Here is a 17834-nt window from a genome sequence, read left to right on the forward strand (position 1 = left end):
TATTTTGGTCAAATAAAAGTAGTTTATTTTAAAGATTAAAGAAAACTTTTTGATTGGGCTCATATTTGCCATTATCGGACCAATATAGACTTTTAAACTTTGCAACTCGTGACTGTGAACAACGTAGTCCATGGGCCAATATGTTTTACCGGCCCGTCTGATCCAAATTAGATGCTCCAATAACTGGATCCGTACGTGAATTGGGCCATGCTTCATTAAATTCAAAGTAAAATTAAAGTTATGACTAGGCGCCGGTTCCTTTTATTTTCGAGTCCTCTGATTAAATAAACCAGAAAATGGCAAATGGGAAGTAACCAGGAGTTTGGAGAAATGGGCAATTCTGGATCATTGTCTTCCGCCACTGATCACCGCTTTGCTTACGCTTCCAGGTTTCCTTCTTCTCGAATTCCAGAATTTCTTCGTTACATATCTCCCTCTTTTGTGTGTGTATCTGTATTTGATTGATATGTTAGTCCCCTTAAGTTGATTATAGAGCGTTTACTCACAGAGAATTGGAAGACTTGAGATCGTTCTTTGACTCACCGTGCGCAGTCACAAAGCAATGGAAAATATGTTTCTCCTCCAGCTCTAAAGGTGCATTTTGTTCTTCTTATGCTTACAGTAAGCTGATCTTTTAGCACGTGATATATAGGAACACACTTGCATTCACAGGCCTATATTGGGATTGACGGGCTTCTCCGGGATAGAGTATTTTACTTAGTTTCGTAGAAACGGAGGGATCAAAAGCTTAATTTTGAGGACCTTGTTATTGCCAAGGTAAATTTAAAGCATTTTCATTTATCTGCTAACATTCCTGTTTATTGTTGCATATCAATGAACAGTGGATCATCAGCTACTGTTTCAAGGAAGATAGAAAGATTTAGTTCTGCTGCTTTTTTGCCACTTTGGTTTTAAGCAATTTTTCGAAGCTTACATGAGTGGATATGGTTATGATTCGATGCAGAGTACTTATAGAAAGCATGATTAAGTTAAAACTAAGTGAAGATTTCGGTTCTGGTGGTTTACATTGACTTTTGAGATTGATCTTTAGTGCTATCGTATGTGGAAAGTGATAGTAGTTGAAGATTTCAGAAAATGGTGTGCCTTTCTGCCATCAGTCTGGAAATTTCTTTGCAGTTTGCTGATGCTATGCGATTCAGGTATCTGATTGTGTTTCCCCTTTATTTTTTACTATTAATCATCTATTTTATCAAATATGACAATCATGTAACCTTGACTGACTACTGGTTGTGGAGTTTCTCGCATGTTACTTCTTCTTGGTAGGTTCTCAAATTCCACAACTACTGCACCAGGATCACATTGATCTTAGTTTGATAGTGTTGAAGAAGGAATATGCTTGGCACTTTGGAGGAGCACTGCCCCCATATGAACTGGAAGAATGGAAGCTTTTGTGTCATGGTGTTGTTCATGGTTTAAGTTACAGCACATTTTTTGGTAATATACCGTAGATGCGATGAAAATAAATTTGCTTTGTTTATGAGCACGTTTGTTATGTTTGTCATCTAGATGTCATTTTAGGGCTTGAAATTCTTCATTTACATGTGCTTGATTTGTGTGAATACGAGCTTGTGATGTGAGAGTTTGTCACACTATGTATTTTTGTTCATAGGAGTAAATTTTGTGAGATCGGATGATCCTTGGGCCAAAATATCATTGAGATGACTATTTTTTTGCCAGTACACGTGCGGACATTATTTCTTTCATATACTTGTTTCTGTAAGATCAGATTCATGGTGTGGTATTTCTTTTAGTCATTCCCAAATTCATTAGTGCCTCCACGTACTTTAGTATACTGAGAAGGTTACATCTACGTAGGCTATGCTTCTCAGCCATGGGAAATACGCGGTGATTTTTTTGGGGATATGAAATATTTTATTTTCAACTGCACCCAAAAGCTTCAATTTTCCAACTGGAGCAAATAACAACGTACACAACGGGAAAGTCCTAAAAAGCAAAATCCAGTTCTAGTAGAAACATATTGTTTTATGGTCAACATAATCTTAAAATCCTTGCGTTGTCAGTGTGCTGTGAATTTCAGTTCGGACAGCATTCCTGATGGCATAGGTTTTGGAGGGCGTGTAAATCATTTTGGATTGTTCATCTCTGCAAGATTTGATCAAGGCCGTATCTTTCCCTGCACCACATTTGACAGTCCACGTCTATCCAAGACCAATCGTGTATACCCCAGAAGTGATAGAATGCTGGGGAACTTGTTTATGCAAAACATATAAATGTACAGAGTATATTTTAATGAAACAGTGCCTATATTTCTTGACTACTGAAACAGTTGTTACAACGATTATGCGTCAACATATGAAGTTGACCTCCGGTTTCAGTGGATTAAACATAACGCATTGTGAGTTTGGTCCAGGAAGTTCAAAGCAAAATAACGAGGTTTTTTGGGTTAAAGAAAGTGTTGGAAATCTTGTACGAGGGATTGGAATACAGAGTGGATCCTGAAACAAGATTTTCCAAGAAATTCAACAGTCAACGAGGAATCATAGTGAGTAGAATTAACAAGTTTTCGCATAATCCCGATCAAAATAACAAATAAGCAAGAATAGAAGAACCAAGATGTGGAATAGACAACAGAATTACAAATTCAAACACAGTAATGAGAAGAAACCTATTATTTTGAGCAAAAACAGCACAATACAAACACATACACCGTAACCATGAACCATTACAGGCACACAAAGGATCTGAGTCCCCTATCTTGCAGTCGTAATTAAAGTCCCTTGCTAGACAATAATTAAGTAATGATTCTCCTTTCAAAAAGACTAATCAATTCGAAGTTATCTCTTAAACATGAATTGATCCTGGATCAAAACAGTGATGACACTCACACAAAACAAAACACGAGAACAAGAATTGTCAACTCCAAACTCAATGGGTAATAATCAACTCCAAACTCAATAAATAATAATCAACTTCGAACTCAATAGGTTCCAGCGGGATAATTAGCATAGGTGCGCGTAAAACAATAGCAAGATTCCGGCTTCCAGACAAAAATTTGGGCAATGTTGCAGAATAACAAGTAATCAATGTCACAATTGAACAAAACATATGAAAGTTCAAAGCTACAGGATATATTTTGAATAAAAAAACACATCTCCAAGCAATATGAGAAACTTAATTATAGAAAATATAAAATGTAAAATATCAAACACACACCAAACACTAAGTCTCAAATTCCCAGAATGCATAGTCTGAAAGTAAATGTCTTAGACCATTTCGCAAATTAACTGTAACCCATCACCGAATCACAATTAACATAAAAGAAAACTCCAAGAAAAGACCTTTTCTTCCTCTCAGTATCTCCTTCCACCACCACGGCCGTAGTTCACAGGTGGCGCAACATTGATGGGCCCCTGATCCTCCCTGAGCACAACACCTGGGAGCTCCTTCATCCCCATAGACTCCAACAAATCAACAGTTTCCTGATCAACCTCAATGCGGTCAAGCTTAATTGCTGATTCTTCAGGCACGAAATCCATTCGACGCTCGCGCTCCTCCTCCTGAAGCTTCAGCGAGATACCACGAACGGATCCCTTCTGGATACGCTTCATCAAATGGGTGGAGAAACCAGCTATCTTATTGCGTAGGCGCTTCGAGGGGATGATGGCGACCTCCTCCAGAATCTTCTTGTTTGTGTGGAAATCGAGGGTCATCTTCGAATAGTACCTCTCGATCACTTGCCGTGACGACTTCTTCACTGTCTTCGTACGTACACGACCCATTTTCGACGATGTACTTCTGTTGAGAGTTACCGCCGCCGAGGGTCGAGAAAGGCTTAGGGTTTGTCCAAACGTACGAGGAAAGTGTGGATCCAACTATATATCACGGGGAAATGGGCAACGCTAGGGTTTAATGACGGGAATTCGCACAAACACCCTTGTAGGTTTTGTATTCGTTTTTTACCCCTTGTCTTTATAATCTTTTCAAAGGTTATTGTCCTGTACTCCTGTTCCTGTAGCCTTTTTAACTAATAAAAAAACTATCTATAATCACCCCCTTAAAATCTAAAAATTTGATTACTCAAAAAAAAAAAAAAAATCTAAAATTTGATGATTTTACATGAACTGCGTAGTATCAATGCCGAAAAATAGCATAATTATTCGATATAATTTGATATGTTGTGAAGTTGTTTAGCTATGTCACTCCCCTAATGAAGCACGATAGGAGCTGGAAACATGGTAGGAAGTCAACTTTAAGCAAAACAATTTCGATATTTAATGTATTTGAAGATCGAATGGCTTAATTTCAAGTTACTCATTATTATCTTAACAATTAGATTAGATGTAATCTAATGATTCATATTTTGTCAAATTATTAACATCAAGTCGACATTGAATCATTGAAAAAAATCATAGAAGTTTATGCCAAAAAAATCATAGAAGTTTCAAATTTTGTTGATTTGCACGTTATGCAGTCGCCAAGTATCTCTAAAGTTCATACTCAACTATTTCATGGTTATTACATATGAGATTTGCCAAATATGTACCAAATCGAAATCCAAATAAATATAACATTTTGAAATATACAAATGAATTTTACATTTGCTTCATTATATATTTCCCGTGAACAAGAAAATAAAAAGAAACCCATTGCCAACCAATTATGCAACCAAAATAATATTTGAAACGTAAACCAAACACCACCTTAATCGGTGCATCAATTCATGGTGGCGATAAAAAAATCAGTCATGATCGGTAACTTGTTTAGTTTTTCCTGAGAGCCAGAGCAGACAGCACCACCAAGAAAAGTATCAGAACTATCGCAACGAAAGCCGCTACCACCGCTCCGCTGGCCCTCTGGCAGAAATCGCTGAATTGCGGGCATACCGCCAGCCAGTTGGCTCCCGGGTTCCCAGTGTGAGCCAGGTACACTATTGATGTGGAGGCGGAGGCGGCGGAAGTAGCCAATGTAACTGTCAGCTGCAAAGAATTTGACACAATTACAACCGAAATAATCAATGTTAATCAAAAAAATATTTGCATTTTAATTAGAGATTAAAACTCACTGTATCGCAAACAATTAACAGGACCCTTGGTGCAGTAGCGAGAGGCCGTGCGACGCATACTACAGCGAAAGGGACGGATAAAACCAGATATCCGGTGACTATGGACATGGCTATTACAAAGAAGCTGCAAAAATCAAGAATCTTCTTCACGTACTTGAACTTGAAAATAATAATCACTAGTAGAAACAAAATAATAAAAAAACTACGTACGTGAAAGCGGGAAGATCATCATAACTGGCTTGAAACTGGAAGAACTGGGTGAAGAATGGAAGGGTCTGCTCTGTAGTTCCCATGGTGATGGTGGCCGCTAAAGCCGCAGTGGCCGCGCTTATACGGAGGACAACATCGAATATCCCTATAGCCCTTTTACATGATCCTCCCCTTGAACTCCCCACAAAGGGTGCTTTCCCTTTGCTCACCCTCTTTGTTTCTCCAATCTCCATGCTCTCCATGTATACGGATCTCTCTCTCTTTGATAAAACTTGAAACTGATCAATCGGGCTTGTGATATTATAAGAAATGATCATCAAAAGGGAAGAGGCTCATCAGTTAAATAGCGATCAAGCAAGATTTGATGAATTCCAGTTCGAAATTAAATATGAGATGATGGAGTAAGAATAGTTGTTGCATAGTTGATTCAATGTTTTATGAATCGATCACTTCTTCTTTTTTTGGTTGTATATAAGAGTTCCTTTCGAGCATTAACGTTGTTGGGGTAGTTAGGCATGGAGATTGGATTAATTCTGGTGCATTAAAATGTACTAAATAAGTCGTGTTTCTTGGATTAATTTGTTTTTTTTTTAAAAAAAAAAACAAATATTGAAAAAGATGATATTCAAATGGAGGCACTTGCTCCTGCGCCACACCTAAACACGTCACTTCCACCTCTGGAGTCTGGCCCCGTGATTGGTCAACGGGATAATCAAAAAATGATGGGTCAACTAGAATCATCATAGAGAAATTAAAGTATATCATAAGTATTAATATTATTTATTAGGATTTTTACATGATCAATCAACTAATAAAGTGTAATTTGTTGAATCTATTTTCTGATCCACTAGTAAAGTGGAGCAGTGCATTTATACTTGGTTTTTGTGAACACGATTGTCATTCGTAAGACTGAGACTTGATTTAATTTTCACATTACTTTAGACAATTGTAAGGCTGAGACTTAATTTAATTTCCACATTACTTTAAAAAAAAAGAAAAAAAAGAAAAAAAGAAGACATTTAGCATAATTGGTAAATATAAAACAGACAAATGAGAAAATAAAACAGAAATTGGTGAGCACAAAAGACGTTCAAAATGCAGAAACCAGACATCACCCAATGTTGTGACTTAAATAATTTTTTAAAAATAAAAGCACAACTTTATACATTACAGAAACCGGCAGAATTGCAATAATATATCCCAGTAGAAGGCCCTTGGCTCTAAAACTTTCATGTTCCTGCACTAAATTTTATACCTTGACCAAATACAAATATCTACTTGAGTATTTCCTATCAATCCCCACAAAGCAATTTAAGCCCAAATTCTACCACATCACACAATCCGAGATATGGTGCTCGTTCATAATTCACAGGTCATCTTCAATTCAAGGAATTATCGAACATTTGAAGGTCAGCTCAACTTGCCTGGGTTACTGGTTGTTTTTCTAGACAACACATTTTCTTCTCGATTTGAAGTGCTGAAGGAGGAAGATGGATCCATGTTAAATCCATTGGCCTTGATGGGTTGAGTAAGGGGATCATTTCCAGAATTATTTATCTTCACTGGGTCGGTGAATCTGACATCTGGATCTCCCCAAACATCTTCTTGTGAACGAATGTTCTGTTTCTGTTGCATCATTTCCATACGCCTCAAAGATGGCACGTCGCCCTTGCAGTATCTATGCCACATGCACCGGTAGGCTGACTCTAGGCCTTTCGTAAATTTTGATCCATCACATAAGGGAGATTTGAGCATGAGATTTCGGAGACTCATTCTCAAGCTTGAGAGGGACTGTATATCAGAGGATAACTGTAGAGCCAGTTTTACGTATTCCCCTTCATTCTTGGCGACTAAATTGCTCAATCCTGAAAGTATTAATCAACACACAACCTGATTTATCCAACCAATTTACAACATTTTCAAAGGGTGCTAGCCTGCTAGGGCTTGCATAATCATGTTCGAATGGAAAAATACGTACCAACCGTGTTGAGGAGACTTACACCAACATTATGAGCATGAACATCACCTGCCATTGCAATACATGGAACTCCCATGTATAGAGACTCGCATGTGGTAGTTGTCCCCGCATAAGGAAAGGTATCCAAGCTAGAAATAGAAAGAGTTTGTCATTAACATCAAGAAAAATGTGCAATTCATTTGAAAAAATCTAGCAATAGAAGCTAGAGTAGCAAGGAGTGAGAAGCAAAACTGCAAACTTAATTTATCCCAGCTATCATATGGCAGAAAAAAACAAAGATCATACCTGATGTCCATTAAAGAGTATGCTTGCATATGATCATGGTTGAGAAGAATTAAAGGCAGAAGATCAACCCGTTGTGATTCCAAACCTAACTTTTCCAACAACGAAAGAAATTGAAGCCTCACGCTTTCAGAGCAAAAGGGCTTGCACTTCACAATAAGCCGGGAATTTGGAACTGCACATAAAATCCTTGCCCAGACTTGAAGCACTCTAGGTGTAATCTGGTGTATTTGAAAATTTTTGAAAAATGAAAAGAGAGAGAAGACATGATTTAACGAATAAATGTGAAAATGTGTATTCCACTTTTACCAATAGTGAAACACTTGCTCCGGTTTTATCAATACCTTTGCAAGATTGTTGAAGCTACCAAAAGTAACAAAGCCATTGGATTGGGCAGGAGTTGGACACACTGGCCCTGCTTCTAGTGAAGGAGTGTAACAAAGGAAGGACTCTTGTAATCGAACTAACTCTTCAACATGTCTGGCATCCATGGAAGAATTGCACAGAATTTTAATTCAACTAAAACAAGGATTCGACTTCCGAACCAATAAACAGAAAAATTCAAAAAAAAGTTGACAAAGCCAGTTACTTTTGTTTTGTATCAGGGGGGTCAGCAAGAGCATCAGTGATTCTATAATCAATGGAAGGCAAACCAGTTGTATTCGGGTAGCCAATCCAAGTCACCTAAAGAGCCAAGTCATTCAGAATCAGAGAGTGAGAGTAAATAGAAGGGAATAAAGATAAATCATGTCAAAACCTAATAGTTGGTCATGTTATACTGGTCACTAACTTTCATCGCGCTAAGATTGCTATATGAACATCTTTCAAAAGTCAGAAGCATGATGCATTTAGTAGAAGGGACTTAAGAAGTTTAGGAACTACAGCATTCGCCAAATTCTGACTTAAACAGGTCTAACAGAAAATTTTCCATTGATTATGATTCTCAAAATGTATGAAAAACTTATTCCCATCCATGAAAAAATCATATTACCTAAGGTTCTCAAACTCAATTTTGAATAAAAGTTCCCCAAAACCATAAAAGCAGAAAAATGGAGTCGGCAATTGCTCAGAGATACCTGCACAGGCGCAGGTCGGCAAGCCATCATCCCCAACTTGTTGTTTGCAGTATGGCCAGTAAGTTCCACCAAGATATCAATTTCATCTTCCCTAACCAAACTCGCAACTTTTTTCTCATCGATGCCATAAATGTCTCTCCACTTCCCTCCATGCTTTAGGACTCTGTCTCTGAACCTGTTAGTTTTTGCGTCTGCCTGCATCTCAACAAAGGAATATCTCAAAAGTAAGAAACGTAATTGAGAATATAGATTTGCTTTTGAACTGTTAGCACATAAACAGAAACTAATTGGCCATCGCAAAAAACCAACACACTACTCTATTCGGCAAAAATGACCAGAAACTCAGATATTTTGAATTAGGGAGTAAGGTGAAGTAACTATACCTTTACAACTGCCGAGTAAACAACCACCTTGTAGTTCACGTAGTCATGATAAATCAGTGGTGCTTCAATGAAATATGACACAGAATGGGTAAAATAATCAGGAGACACATATCCAATCACAATTGGCCTTTCTGGATCCTTAGGGTTGTCCCATGATGTATACTGTGGAAACAATCTCATAAAGCGCATACCCCAATCCCTGCAATTGCACATTTCAAATCAGAGTACCCCAAAATAAAAATTGTCCATGCTACCAAACACCAAAAGGATAATCCAACCTATCACGGTGTTAACTAGAGATATATGTCCACTCTCATGTAAAAACGGTATCCATACAGAAAAAATGCATACATCCACACATGTGTGCCAACTACACTTGAATAGACACAGAGGTACACATCAATGCTAGGTCATGGTACAAATGATTGAAAATTGCTGAGAATCAGAAAAGGCCGCTATAATTAAATTATTATGCATCTATCATCAAATCAAAGATTAAATAGTTCTTACTACATTGTCACTGAATTAATACATACCCCACAAAAAGACGAGATACTGAAAGATTAACCATTTTTTCTGCGACAACCATTATTTCTACAAATACTGTACACCAGTGCGAACACAAATTATAAAATTATGGTCAGATGTTTTACCTGTGAGCTTCATATAACGTGTCATCGCTACTCTCATTTATGTAGTTCATGGCAAGCAGCCGATTCTGAAAGATACGTGTAAAGGTGATGTTAGGAATTCGATTGACTAAAGCAATAATAGATCAATCGCAAATGTAACCCAAGCAGAAGCTTTTACTATTAAGAGCAGTAATTAACAACTATTTTGAATGGTCAGTGTAGAAAGAACACAATCCAAGTACCCAATAACAAGTCAAAACAAGAAACAATCACAACAGCTGTATACGGACCACCAGACAAAAAGAGCCACATCTGATGCTAGAAAAAAAAGATAAAAAGAGCATAAATTGATCCATGACGATCACATGCAAAGGCTCACCACATGATTTTACTAATTACTAACAACCTAACAGAATAACCTGTCCAGCATTGCGTGAATCAGGATCTATTTTGAGGCAATGCTCATATGCTTCAATTGCCAGAGATATGTTCCCAGCATCTCTGTAGAGAACCCCTGCAGAATAAAATTACAAATTTAATGTCACACAGCAGTATGGCTGATAAGAAAGGGATTCAAAAATTCCCAAAAGTAAGGCAATAGATTCCATACATGAATGAGTCTGATGACCAACTAGATAATTCAAAGCATGATTCTGTATATAGTTCTCTCTCTTGAATATGAAAAATGCTAGGTGAATACCAACCAGGCATATCTAAGCACTATTGTATGAGTAGGTTCTATTTTCCCAATATCCACCCACGCAAATACATAACAAACAATGACAGTACACATTGCCCATACAAATCCAAATTCTTATTTTTTCATGGGTGGTATAATTCTAGAAGTATCAATTTTTTGGTGATATCATCAAGGAACAGACTTAATATGATGGCACAGTTAACCAAACAAAAAATTATGTACTTCATTCAAGTAGAAGAAGTGAAGATGGAAAGGGACCTAAATTATTATATGCTTCTGCATAGGTAGGATTTGCAACAATAGCTTTCTCAATCATGCTCGCAGCAGCATCCATTTTGCCCTGAATATAGTGACAGAGTTACAGTTTTACCAACCAGGCATGTTCTCCATTAAAAAAAAGAAAAAAAAAATATGAAGAGAACTACAGATACAGAACCTGGACAGTATACACTACTCCAAGATTGTTTAATGACTGGGAAAAGTTCGGTTTGATTGACAATGCCATCTGTAAATACATGTGTATTATACCAATAAAAGGTAAGCATGTGAGATATTTCATGAAGAAAGAAATGCAGGAGCCAAACTTGCCTCATAACACTCTACTGCTTTATCAAGGTTATCTCGATCTTTGTATATCACTCCTAAATTGTTACATGCCTCTGCACAATGGGGATTGAAGTGGAAAGCAAGTTCATAAAATACAATGGCCTGCATAACAAGGATGTTTTACTTATAAACATAAACGATAATCAGAAGATACACCACTCATTATAAATCAAATAGCTAAAACAACAAATATAAAAAAATCCTAGAAATGTGTCTTATTCAAGATTATCATCTCAAATTAGCTGCCAGTGTTACAAGAACAATTGTCTGTCGGCATTAAAAGGGTAAACTTGTCCATGTATTTTATTTCCAATTACCATGTCAAACTTCAACATTTCTCCATATGCAACTCCAAGATTGTACATGGCATCAGCATAATGCCAGTTGTAATAGAGAGCTTTCTTATATAATGCCACACCGTGACTGATGTCACCCTCCAATTTAACCTGCAAAGTAGCAACCTCCAAATAATCACAAGAAGTGTTCTTAAGGATCTTTGCTGAATTCATAAACAGTATAGTATGTTTAACTGATATGCTAGCTGTAAAGTGATCAACCAGATAGTATCATTTAATATGCGGCCATAACAGCTTAATTCAAAGACTCCATTTGATTTAGAGATACACAACAGGAACTGAAAAACAGCCTTGTTAGACCCGACTCCTGAGGCCCTATATGAGAAAATATTTTAACATAAACAGCAAATCATGACATATAATGCCAAATGGAGTCAAAAGAGTTTCAGTTGGCCAACATTTTGACATCAAATATTGAGGAAATATAAGATCATCATGCTTCAGTTAAGTGCCCAAGAGATGGAAAAAGAAAAAAAACAATCATTTAGGATAAAAGGATGATGAAAAAGACTGACTAATTATTTATATTTGTAAAATAATTGTTGGACTTGATTAAACACATAAATGAGTAAAAATATCTAGAAATCACCTTTGTGCCTAAATCAGTTAATGCAATAGCCATGTTATTTTTTGCAATCTCAAAGTTTGGGGAGACAGCCAGGCACCTGTATACAAATTAAGAAATAGAATTCAGTGCATCATTTGGAGGAAAGTAAAATTCAGCAAATTAATAAAAAAAGATGATAATAACAATCTGCAAACCTCTCATAACAAGCAATAGCTGACTCCAGATCCCCTCGATTTTTGTAGATAACACCCATATTGCAATATGCTTCAGCATACATGGGTCTCTCAATTGCAGCTTTTTCATAACAACTGAGGGCTGTGTCATATTGCATCATTTCTGAATAGACTACACCCAGATTATAATAAGCTGGCTACACATGAAAAGGGGGCAGAGTTAAAATTCGAATGGCCGTGCAGAAAGATCGAAATTCATTAGAAATCACAAAATGGAAAACATGAAACATGGAATTACAGCATAGTGTGGATCAATTTTGATAGCTTCATAATACTTTTGTATTCCCGCCTGAGTGTTACCAGCCAGCTTCAAGCTTGTTCCAAGATCTGTTAGTACGATTGCCAAGCATTCTGTGGCTAGCTTGAAGGAAGGGTCAGTCTTTAGAGCTTTCTGATGCATCTGTATTGCAGACAGCTTATAAATATGAAACAAGCCTACTTATTCACAGCTTGAGGCAAGCTCCAATTGCAAAGACAACCACAAGCTTTTCAAAGTAATGCTCTAAACATCTAGTAGTTATCAGGAGCTTCCCAACTACAAGTCAAAATGAACATAATCATGCAGTTACACACAATCAAGAAGGATGCTCCTAGAGAATAAATTGGGAGAAAATTAATTTTCAATTGAGATGAAGATACGAAATCCATTTTAGTGCATTTATTATTAATCACAAAGAGAGTAGAGAATAAAGTATAAGGTTCAAAAGAATAAAATTATAATAATGTTTGTATACTGGAACTCTGGAAGTGACTTATAACAGGTGGATTCGACCCAAAAGGGCAACAAGGACATTGATCCCACCAATTGGGAAGAAGAAATGCAACTGGTTCCAAATGCCCATGAAAAATAAATATTTGGGAGGAGAAGCAACTGAAACATGGTCTCAATGTGGGACAAAGAGCAAGATTGGGGAATAAACATAGGATCACAAGTTAGCATAAATTACAAGCTTTTACTGTGCCTCTCATAATTCGAAAATATAACGATTTAAATTTTTTAGAACTAATCCATGTTTACACTGAGAATAAATTCTCTCTTACACCAATTAACCAACATGACTACCAAAGATAGAATTTTTTAACACAAGTTTAAGATTTAAGCAAGATCAGCGTCGACATTTAATATGGGCAACCAAAACAAAATTGGAGAAGTGACATGTTGCAACAGTCAAGTAGCACCAACAGTTGGGATTTCATACCTCAGCAGCCTCCACCAGTCTACCCTCGTCTTTAAACAAAATCCCACAATGTGTGAGAGCAAATGCATTTTGGGGTTCCAATCGAATTGCTTCGACAAAACTTTCATGTGCAAGGCTACCCAAGTTCTGCATCTGCAGGCAAATTCCTTTGCCAATGTGAGCTTCAACATTTTCAATGTCCTTTTCCAACACACTCTCATAAACAGCAAGTGCATCCACAAACTTATTCCTAGAGCGGAGAATGTCTGCAAAAGATAAGGCATTTTTCCCTTCGATACTTTTTCTGACAGGGCCGTTGCCCAGAGGGCTTCTGATTTCAGGAAAAGGCTGCGCTGGAGAAACCTGGCCATCAAGTGCTTCTTTTCTTTTTTCCTCGCCAACGTCCTTTTCAGTTGACCCCATTCAAGTAAATAACAACTTCAGACTCCTAAAACAAGACACTGAACAGTAAGAAACGGACAAGACTATGACAAACCATTACAAAAGCTATGTTTCCTAGATACAAACTCAGAAAATATTCCTTCCGCCAACGCCCGAACCCTGCAACTGGTAGGTAAGCACTCGGTTAATAAACTTAAATCTGATGAGTAATTTTAAAAAGTCGGTAGCTTTTGCACCAAAATAGATTTGATAGCCTCCTCAGTAAACAGGAGACATCGGATTTCATGCAGTTCAGTAGAGAGGGTGTGGGACATCGAAAATTAAATTATATTTTCTCAACACAAACAAACATCATTTTTTTAGTCGCGCCACTCATCTCACTTGGTCGGCCCCGAGTTTCACCAACGAAAACAACTTCTACTGAGCATTAAAAACCGAGCACTTTCTCCTTACCTAAATTAATAGTGCCCAAAGTAGGTTTCCCCCCTTCACTTCCCAACACAATGAGTGCCCATTAGCTGCATAATTGGGAGGAAGGGGGAAGGCGGCACAACAAGAAGGGATTAAGGTTGGTTCAGAGGACGTAAACTTTCCCTTCAGAAAATTGAAATCCCAAAGCAGTCACTCCATTCCATCACAAGTGGTTGCTTCCATTTTATTCAAAGACAAAAGGGCTGCGCATAAATCAGACTCGGAAGCAAAGGGTTTCGTCCCCGGAACAGCCAAGATTTTATTTTTGTAGATCAGACCTCTCGAGTATGACAAATATTTGTTCCCAATATAAGAAAAGGGGGGGAAATAATATACAGAGAATGTAGCTCAACCGGAAACCATAAGATTTTCACTCAATAATTGGAGAAAACCCCATTGAAGAAGCTGCAGGTTTTTTGCCAATTTATATGCATTATATTATTATTTTACTGAAAAACGTCCGACGGGTTTTGTAGTTGGCCCATGTGATAGCGGCAAATGGGCCTATCGTGTACCGAAGATCGGATTTGGGAGTAATAATTGGTGACGGGATTGCAAATGTAAAATCCTTTTCGATAAACATAGAAGTTATATTTGAACTCACCGATTTCAAATCCATTGTAATAAATCTAAAATGGACGTGTATTTCCAATTCATTCTCTCACATATTAAATACCTCCTAGCAAATCAAATCCTTACCTTCACATCGAAACCACAATACCACCAATCACTAAAGCCCAATAGATTGTAACAATATTGGGCCATTATCGGGCTAATCAGGCCCATATATTAGACCTAAAACTCCGTCTATATAACAGAACCACTTCCTCTTCTCACATCGCCACACTCGTCGATACCTGGAAATTAGGGTTTTCATTTCTTAGGTTTGATTGTCTTCCATTTTTACAGTAAGCGCAGCTCTTAAGATCGCCTTTCATTGTATCCCATGGAAGCGTTTTGAGTCATAGCCGCGCTATATCAAACATCTACGCGCACATGCGCATGAAATACGCACGTTTTGTTCGTACGAGTGTGCTTGTGCGTTTTTGTATGGCGTTCTTTCAAGGGTTTTCCTTCTTCAGAATTCCATTTTACCACATCCTGTTTCTTAACGAACCTATTCATTTCTTTCGGATCTCTATTCTTCTCTGAAATTTCGATTCCCCGGGATAAATAGTTATGCCGGTGCCTCGAATTACATGATTTTTATTGATCCGAAGTGGTTTTATCCTGAATGCTTCTGAGCTACAGGCTGTGGACATGAATTTTTTGCCAAATTTGTTTCAATATTATTCTTTCTGCGGCAAGAATGATGAGAAAATTAGATGTATGAGAGGTGAAATGAATCATCTCTTTGAGCTGAAATACGAGGCTTATTGATATGCTGACTTGCCGTTTTGAATCAATTTTTTGTGCTTTTTGAGTATTGTAGCTTATTTTGTTGTATTTTAATTTTCATTAATATTTTTACTTAATTTGCGATTCAATTTTTTTTCCTCTGACTTGTGGTCGGATGTTAATCTATCGGACCTTGTCGAGAATTCTCATTTATGCTTCAAAGTTCTCAAAATCTTTCAAAAAATTGGAAGAGAAAAACAGCTCGTGAATTTGATTTTCTATTTAAAACTATCTAAATCTACTAGTTTGTTTATGCTGTCCAGATGTTTCATTCTTACGGGTATAAAATCAAAATCATGTCTTGCTGAATACCTTTTAACTTGTTTAGTGTTAATACAAAACGTGCCTTTTCTATGTACAATGTTAGAGAAATGGATGACTTGGCCCTATTGGAGAATACACCCAAAGGCATGGAGATAGCCATTGTGTGTGCAGAGAAGAGCGACAGATGGAATGCATACGTTATAAAGCAACTAAATAACCTTTTTTCCAAAAGGATCGACGAAACGGAAGGGAAATTCTCGGCTCATGTTCTTCCTAATACCGGCGGTTGGGTTCATGTTGATAATGCCAAGGGACTTCTCGAGATTGTTGCCCCCAATTAGTTAATATTTAATTATCACACATCAAGGATTAAATGGTGTAAGCAGCGAAAACAAGTTTAAAATATTCATTAGTGCCTAGAGAAATTTCGACATGACCTCCCTGTAAGTATGACATCCCAAAAATTTCAAAACACAACAATAACAATATACGCTCGAAAATAACATCAGTTTCACAACCAATCCAACAAACATCATACAGTCGCACTGGCTAGGACTAGTCACAACAACCACAAATAAAATCCAAAACAACATAAAAACATCACCATACAACTACACAGGGCATCTCCTGGCAAATGTATCGAACCAGAATAATATATATAAATATCTGGGAACTCTGACACAAACAAACTGACTACTGTGTACCACTCTCTGACGCTCCATCAGACGCGTCAAAACCCCTGGAATGGCCTGCTATGGCATCAAAAACAACCACAACATCAAAAGAAAAAGGGGATCGGACCCCAGTACGACAAACCAGTAAAATTACGACGTATATAAAAGACATGTAATAATACCAAGTAAATGCTAATGCAATGCATGAATGGTAACAATCGAATAACGGATACCAAATGGAGTCCAAACAAATAGCATCATCGACAGTAACAGGGCCACCCGTGCCTAGGAATGCAGCATCAAATCGCCGCTCGTCCATGCACGTAGCATCGGGAATGCGAGTAGCTAAGTCGCTCGTCCCTAGCTGTCATCTGGGAATGTGGCTAATTCTAACCCACTCGTCCCTTTGATGTCTCAATATCTCAACAGAATCAACATAAATAGTCGTCAAAGGAGTAAAGGCTCAATATGTTATGTTAATATATTTAATGTATGAATGCATCAAAATAAACATTCAATGCACATAATAGCAAACAGCATTCACCGAATATTCTTACACGCCAATATAAGCGTTATAATGATAGAGGTTTGAACGTACCTCAATAGCAACTTACAATACCACGGCAAATTCTTAAGGATTATCGAATGAACTCGTCCAACGATAAAACCTACAATATAAATTCGCTATACACTTCAATACAATGCATATCAAACGACTAAACCAAAATAAATCTTCTCAGTTAAAATTCGAAATCCGGGCAGCCTATATAACCTTTCAAAATCTGGAATTTCAAACTTAATACCTCAATACTCAAAGCTAGAATGCACAACGTTAATTTCGCAAAGGTCGCTCGCCGGAACAAGTTGTCCGGAAATACTGTTCAAGCCGGAAACCTAGCTGGAAATTAGGGGAAAATCTCAATTCTTCACTTTTATAAACTAATACACCAAGAACAACCAAAATTCGAAGCCAAAAGCTTACCTAAAACCGAATCGAAGCTACGCGCACTGCTGCTGGAAATCAAGCCAAATCGAGCTCGTCACCTACCGATTCATGGCAGGAAAGTAGCTAATAGGTTGAAGGAAGAAGATGGCTAGGTGCTGCACTTCAACTCCAGCCTCTAACGGAGCAACGCGGCTGAGGCAGAAAGTCACGAAGAAGGGCCGAAAGCTACTGGAATGGAAGAGAACTCTAATTTGATGTACGCTATCTCATAGAAATGGTTTGGGTGATTATAATAAAAATGGGAAATGGGCTGGGCTTATTTTAAGTATTGGGCCTCACATTCTCCCCTACTAATAAAAGATTTCGTCCTCGAAATCTAACAAACACAACACTGATATCCACAACATTACATCTTATAATACATATGAAATTC

The 17834-nt window shown here is 37.5% G+C and overlaps 3 protein-coding genes, 1 long non-coding RNA gene and 1 other non-coding gene across 11 annotated transcripts; 2 read left to right on the forward strand and 3 right to left on the reverse strand.

Annotated features, from left to right (window-relative positions):
* Positions 1–278: 278 nt before the first annotated feature.
* On the forward strand, positions 279–1741 carry LOC142540143 (uncharacterized). 6 transcript variants are annotated; one of them, XR_012819042.1, is made up of 3 exons: positions 279–389; positions 494–777; positions 965–1741. It is a non-coding gene; the product is annotated as an uncharacterized LOC142540143 (long non-coding RNA). The 6 variants fall into 6 exon arrangements; XR_012819041.1 differs by having other exon boundaries at positions 494–594; positions 673–1741; XR_012819043.1 differs by having other exon boundaries at positions 289–389; positions 509–594; positions 673–1741.
* Positions 1742–3134: 1393 nt separating this feature from the next.
* Positions 3135–3854, reverse strand: LOC142540142 (small ribosomal subunit protein eS17-like). The gene has a single exon (XM_075646086.1). It carries the CDS (start codon positions 3759–3761, stop codon positions 3333–3335), a length of 429 nt encoding a protein of 142 aa, XP_075502201.1. The 5' UTR covers positions 3762–3854; the 3' UTR covers positions 3135–3332.
* Positions 3855–4531: 677 nt separating this feature from the next.
* LOC142538955 (casparian strip membrane protein 1-like) lies at positions 4532–5761 on the reverse strand. Its single transcript, XM_075644252.1, has 3 exons — positions 5255–5761; positions 5045–5168; positions 4532–4958 (listed from the first exon to the last, which is right to left on the reverse strand). The coding sequence occupies exons 1-3, from the start codon at positions 5569–5571 to the stop codon at positions 4743–4745; spliced, it is 657 nt and encodes a 218-aa protein (XP_075500367.1). The 5' UTR covers positions 5572–5761; the 3' UTR covers positions 4532–4742.
* A 614-nt stretch (positions 5762–6375) lies between these two features.
* Positions 6376–14552, reverse strand: LOC142540144 (putative UDP-N-acetylglucosamine--peptide N-acetylglucosaminyltransferase SPINDLY). Of its 2 annotated transcripts, none has more exons than XM_075646088.1 (18): positions 14102–14552; positions 13268–13694; positions 12307–12468; positions 12030–12205; positions 11857–11932; positions 11229–11357; positions 10894–11013; positions 10742–10810; positions 10564–10645; positions 10025–10119; positions 9627–9691; positions 8974–9172; positions 8591–8785; positions 8104–8198; positions 7859–7994; positions 7518–7735; positions 7233–7360; positions 6376–7119 (listed from the first exon to the last, which is right to left on the reverse strand). In XM_075646088.1, the coding sequence occupies exons 2-18, from the start codon at positions 13667–13669 to the stop codon at positions 6665–6667; spliced, it is 2802 nt and encodes a 933-aa protein (XP_075502203.1). In that variant the 5' UTR covers positions 13670–13694; positions 14102–14552; the 3' UTR covers positions 6376–6664. The 2 variants fall into 2 exon arrangements, with proteins under 2 accessions (XP_075502203.1, XP_075502204.1); XM_075646089.1 differs by having other exon boundaries at positions 13268–13684; positions 14091–14552.
* An 865-nt stretch (positions 14553–15417) lies between these two features.
* On the forward strand, positions 15418–15517 carry LOC142541239 (small nucleolar RNA Z266). Its single transcript, XR_012819303.1, has one exon. It is a non-coding gene; the product is annotated as a small nucleolar RNA Z266 (small nucleolar RNA).
* The last annotated feature ends 2317 nt before the right edge of the window (positions 15518–17834 follow it).

The sequence above is a fragment of the Primulina tabacum genome, chromosome 3 (genome assembly GCF_025594145.1).
Source record: "Primulina tabacum isolate GXHZ01 chromosome 3, ASM2559414v2, whole genome shotgun sequence".
NCBI classification, from domain to species: Eukaryota; Viridiplantae; Streptophyta; class Magnoliopsida; order Lamiales; family Gesneriaceae; genus Primulina; species Primulina tabacum.

What these genes read in the sequence shown, in the direction of transcription:
- LOC142540144 (XM_075646088.1), bottom strand. Translation starts at nt 13,669, where the DNA reads ATGGGGTCAACTGAAAAGGACGTTGGCGAGGAAAAAAGAAAAGAAGCA. An exon ending in AAATGTTGAAGTTTGACATG is followed by an intron (nt 11,014 to 11,228) that starts GTAATTGGAAAT and finishes CTTGTTATGCAG; the next exon opens with GCCATTGTATTTTATGAACT. An exon ending in ACGTTATATGAAGCTCACAG is followed by an intron (nt 9,173 to 9,626) that starts GTAAAACATCTG and finishes GTGCAATTGCAG; the next exon opens with GGATTGGGGTATGCGCTTTA.
- LOC142538955 (XM_075644252.1), bottom strand. Translation starts at nt 5,571, where the DNA reads ATGATCATTTCTTATAATATCACAAGCCCGATTGATCAGTTTCAAGTT. An exon ending in GATGATCTTCCCGCTTTCAC is followed by an intron (nt 5,169 to 5,254) that starts GTACGTAGTTTT and finishes TGATTTTTGCAG; the next exon opens with CTTCTTTGTAATAGCCATGT. An exon ending in TGTTAATTGTTTGCGATACA is followed by an intron (nt 4,959 to 5,044) that starts GTGAGTTTTAAT and finishes AATTCTTTGCAG; the next exon opens with CTGACAGTTACATTGGCTAC.
- LOC142540142 (XM_075646086.1), bottom strand. Translation starts at nt 3,761, where the DNA reads ATGGGTCGTGTACGTACGAAGACAGTGAAGAAGTCGTCACGGCAAGTG.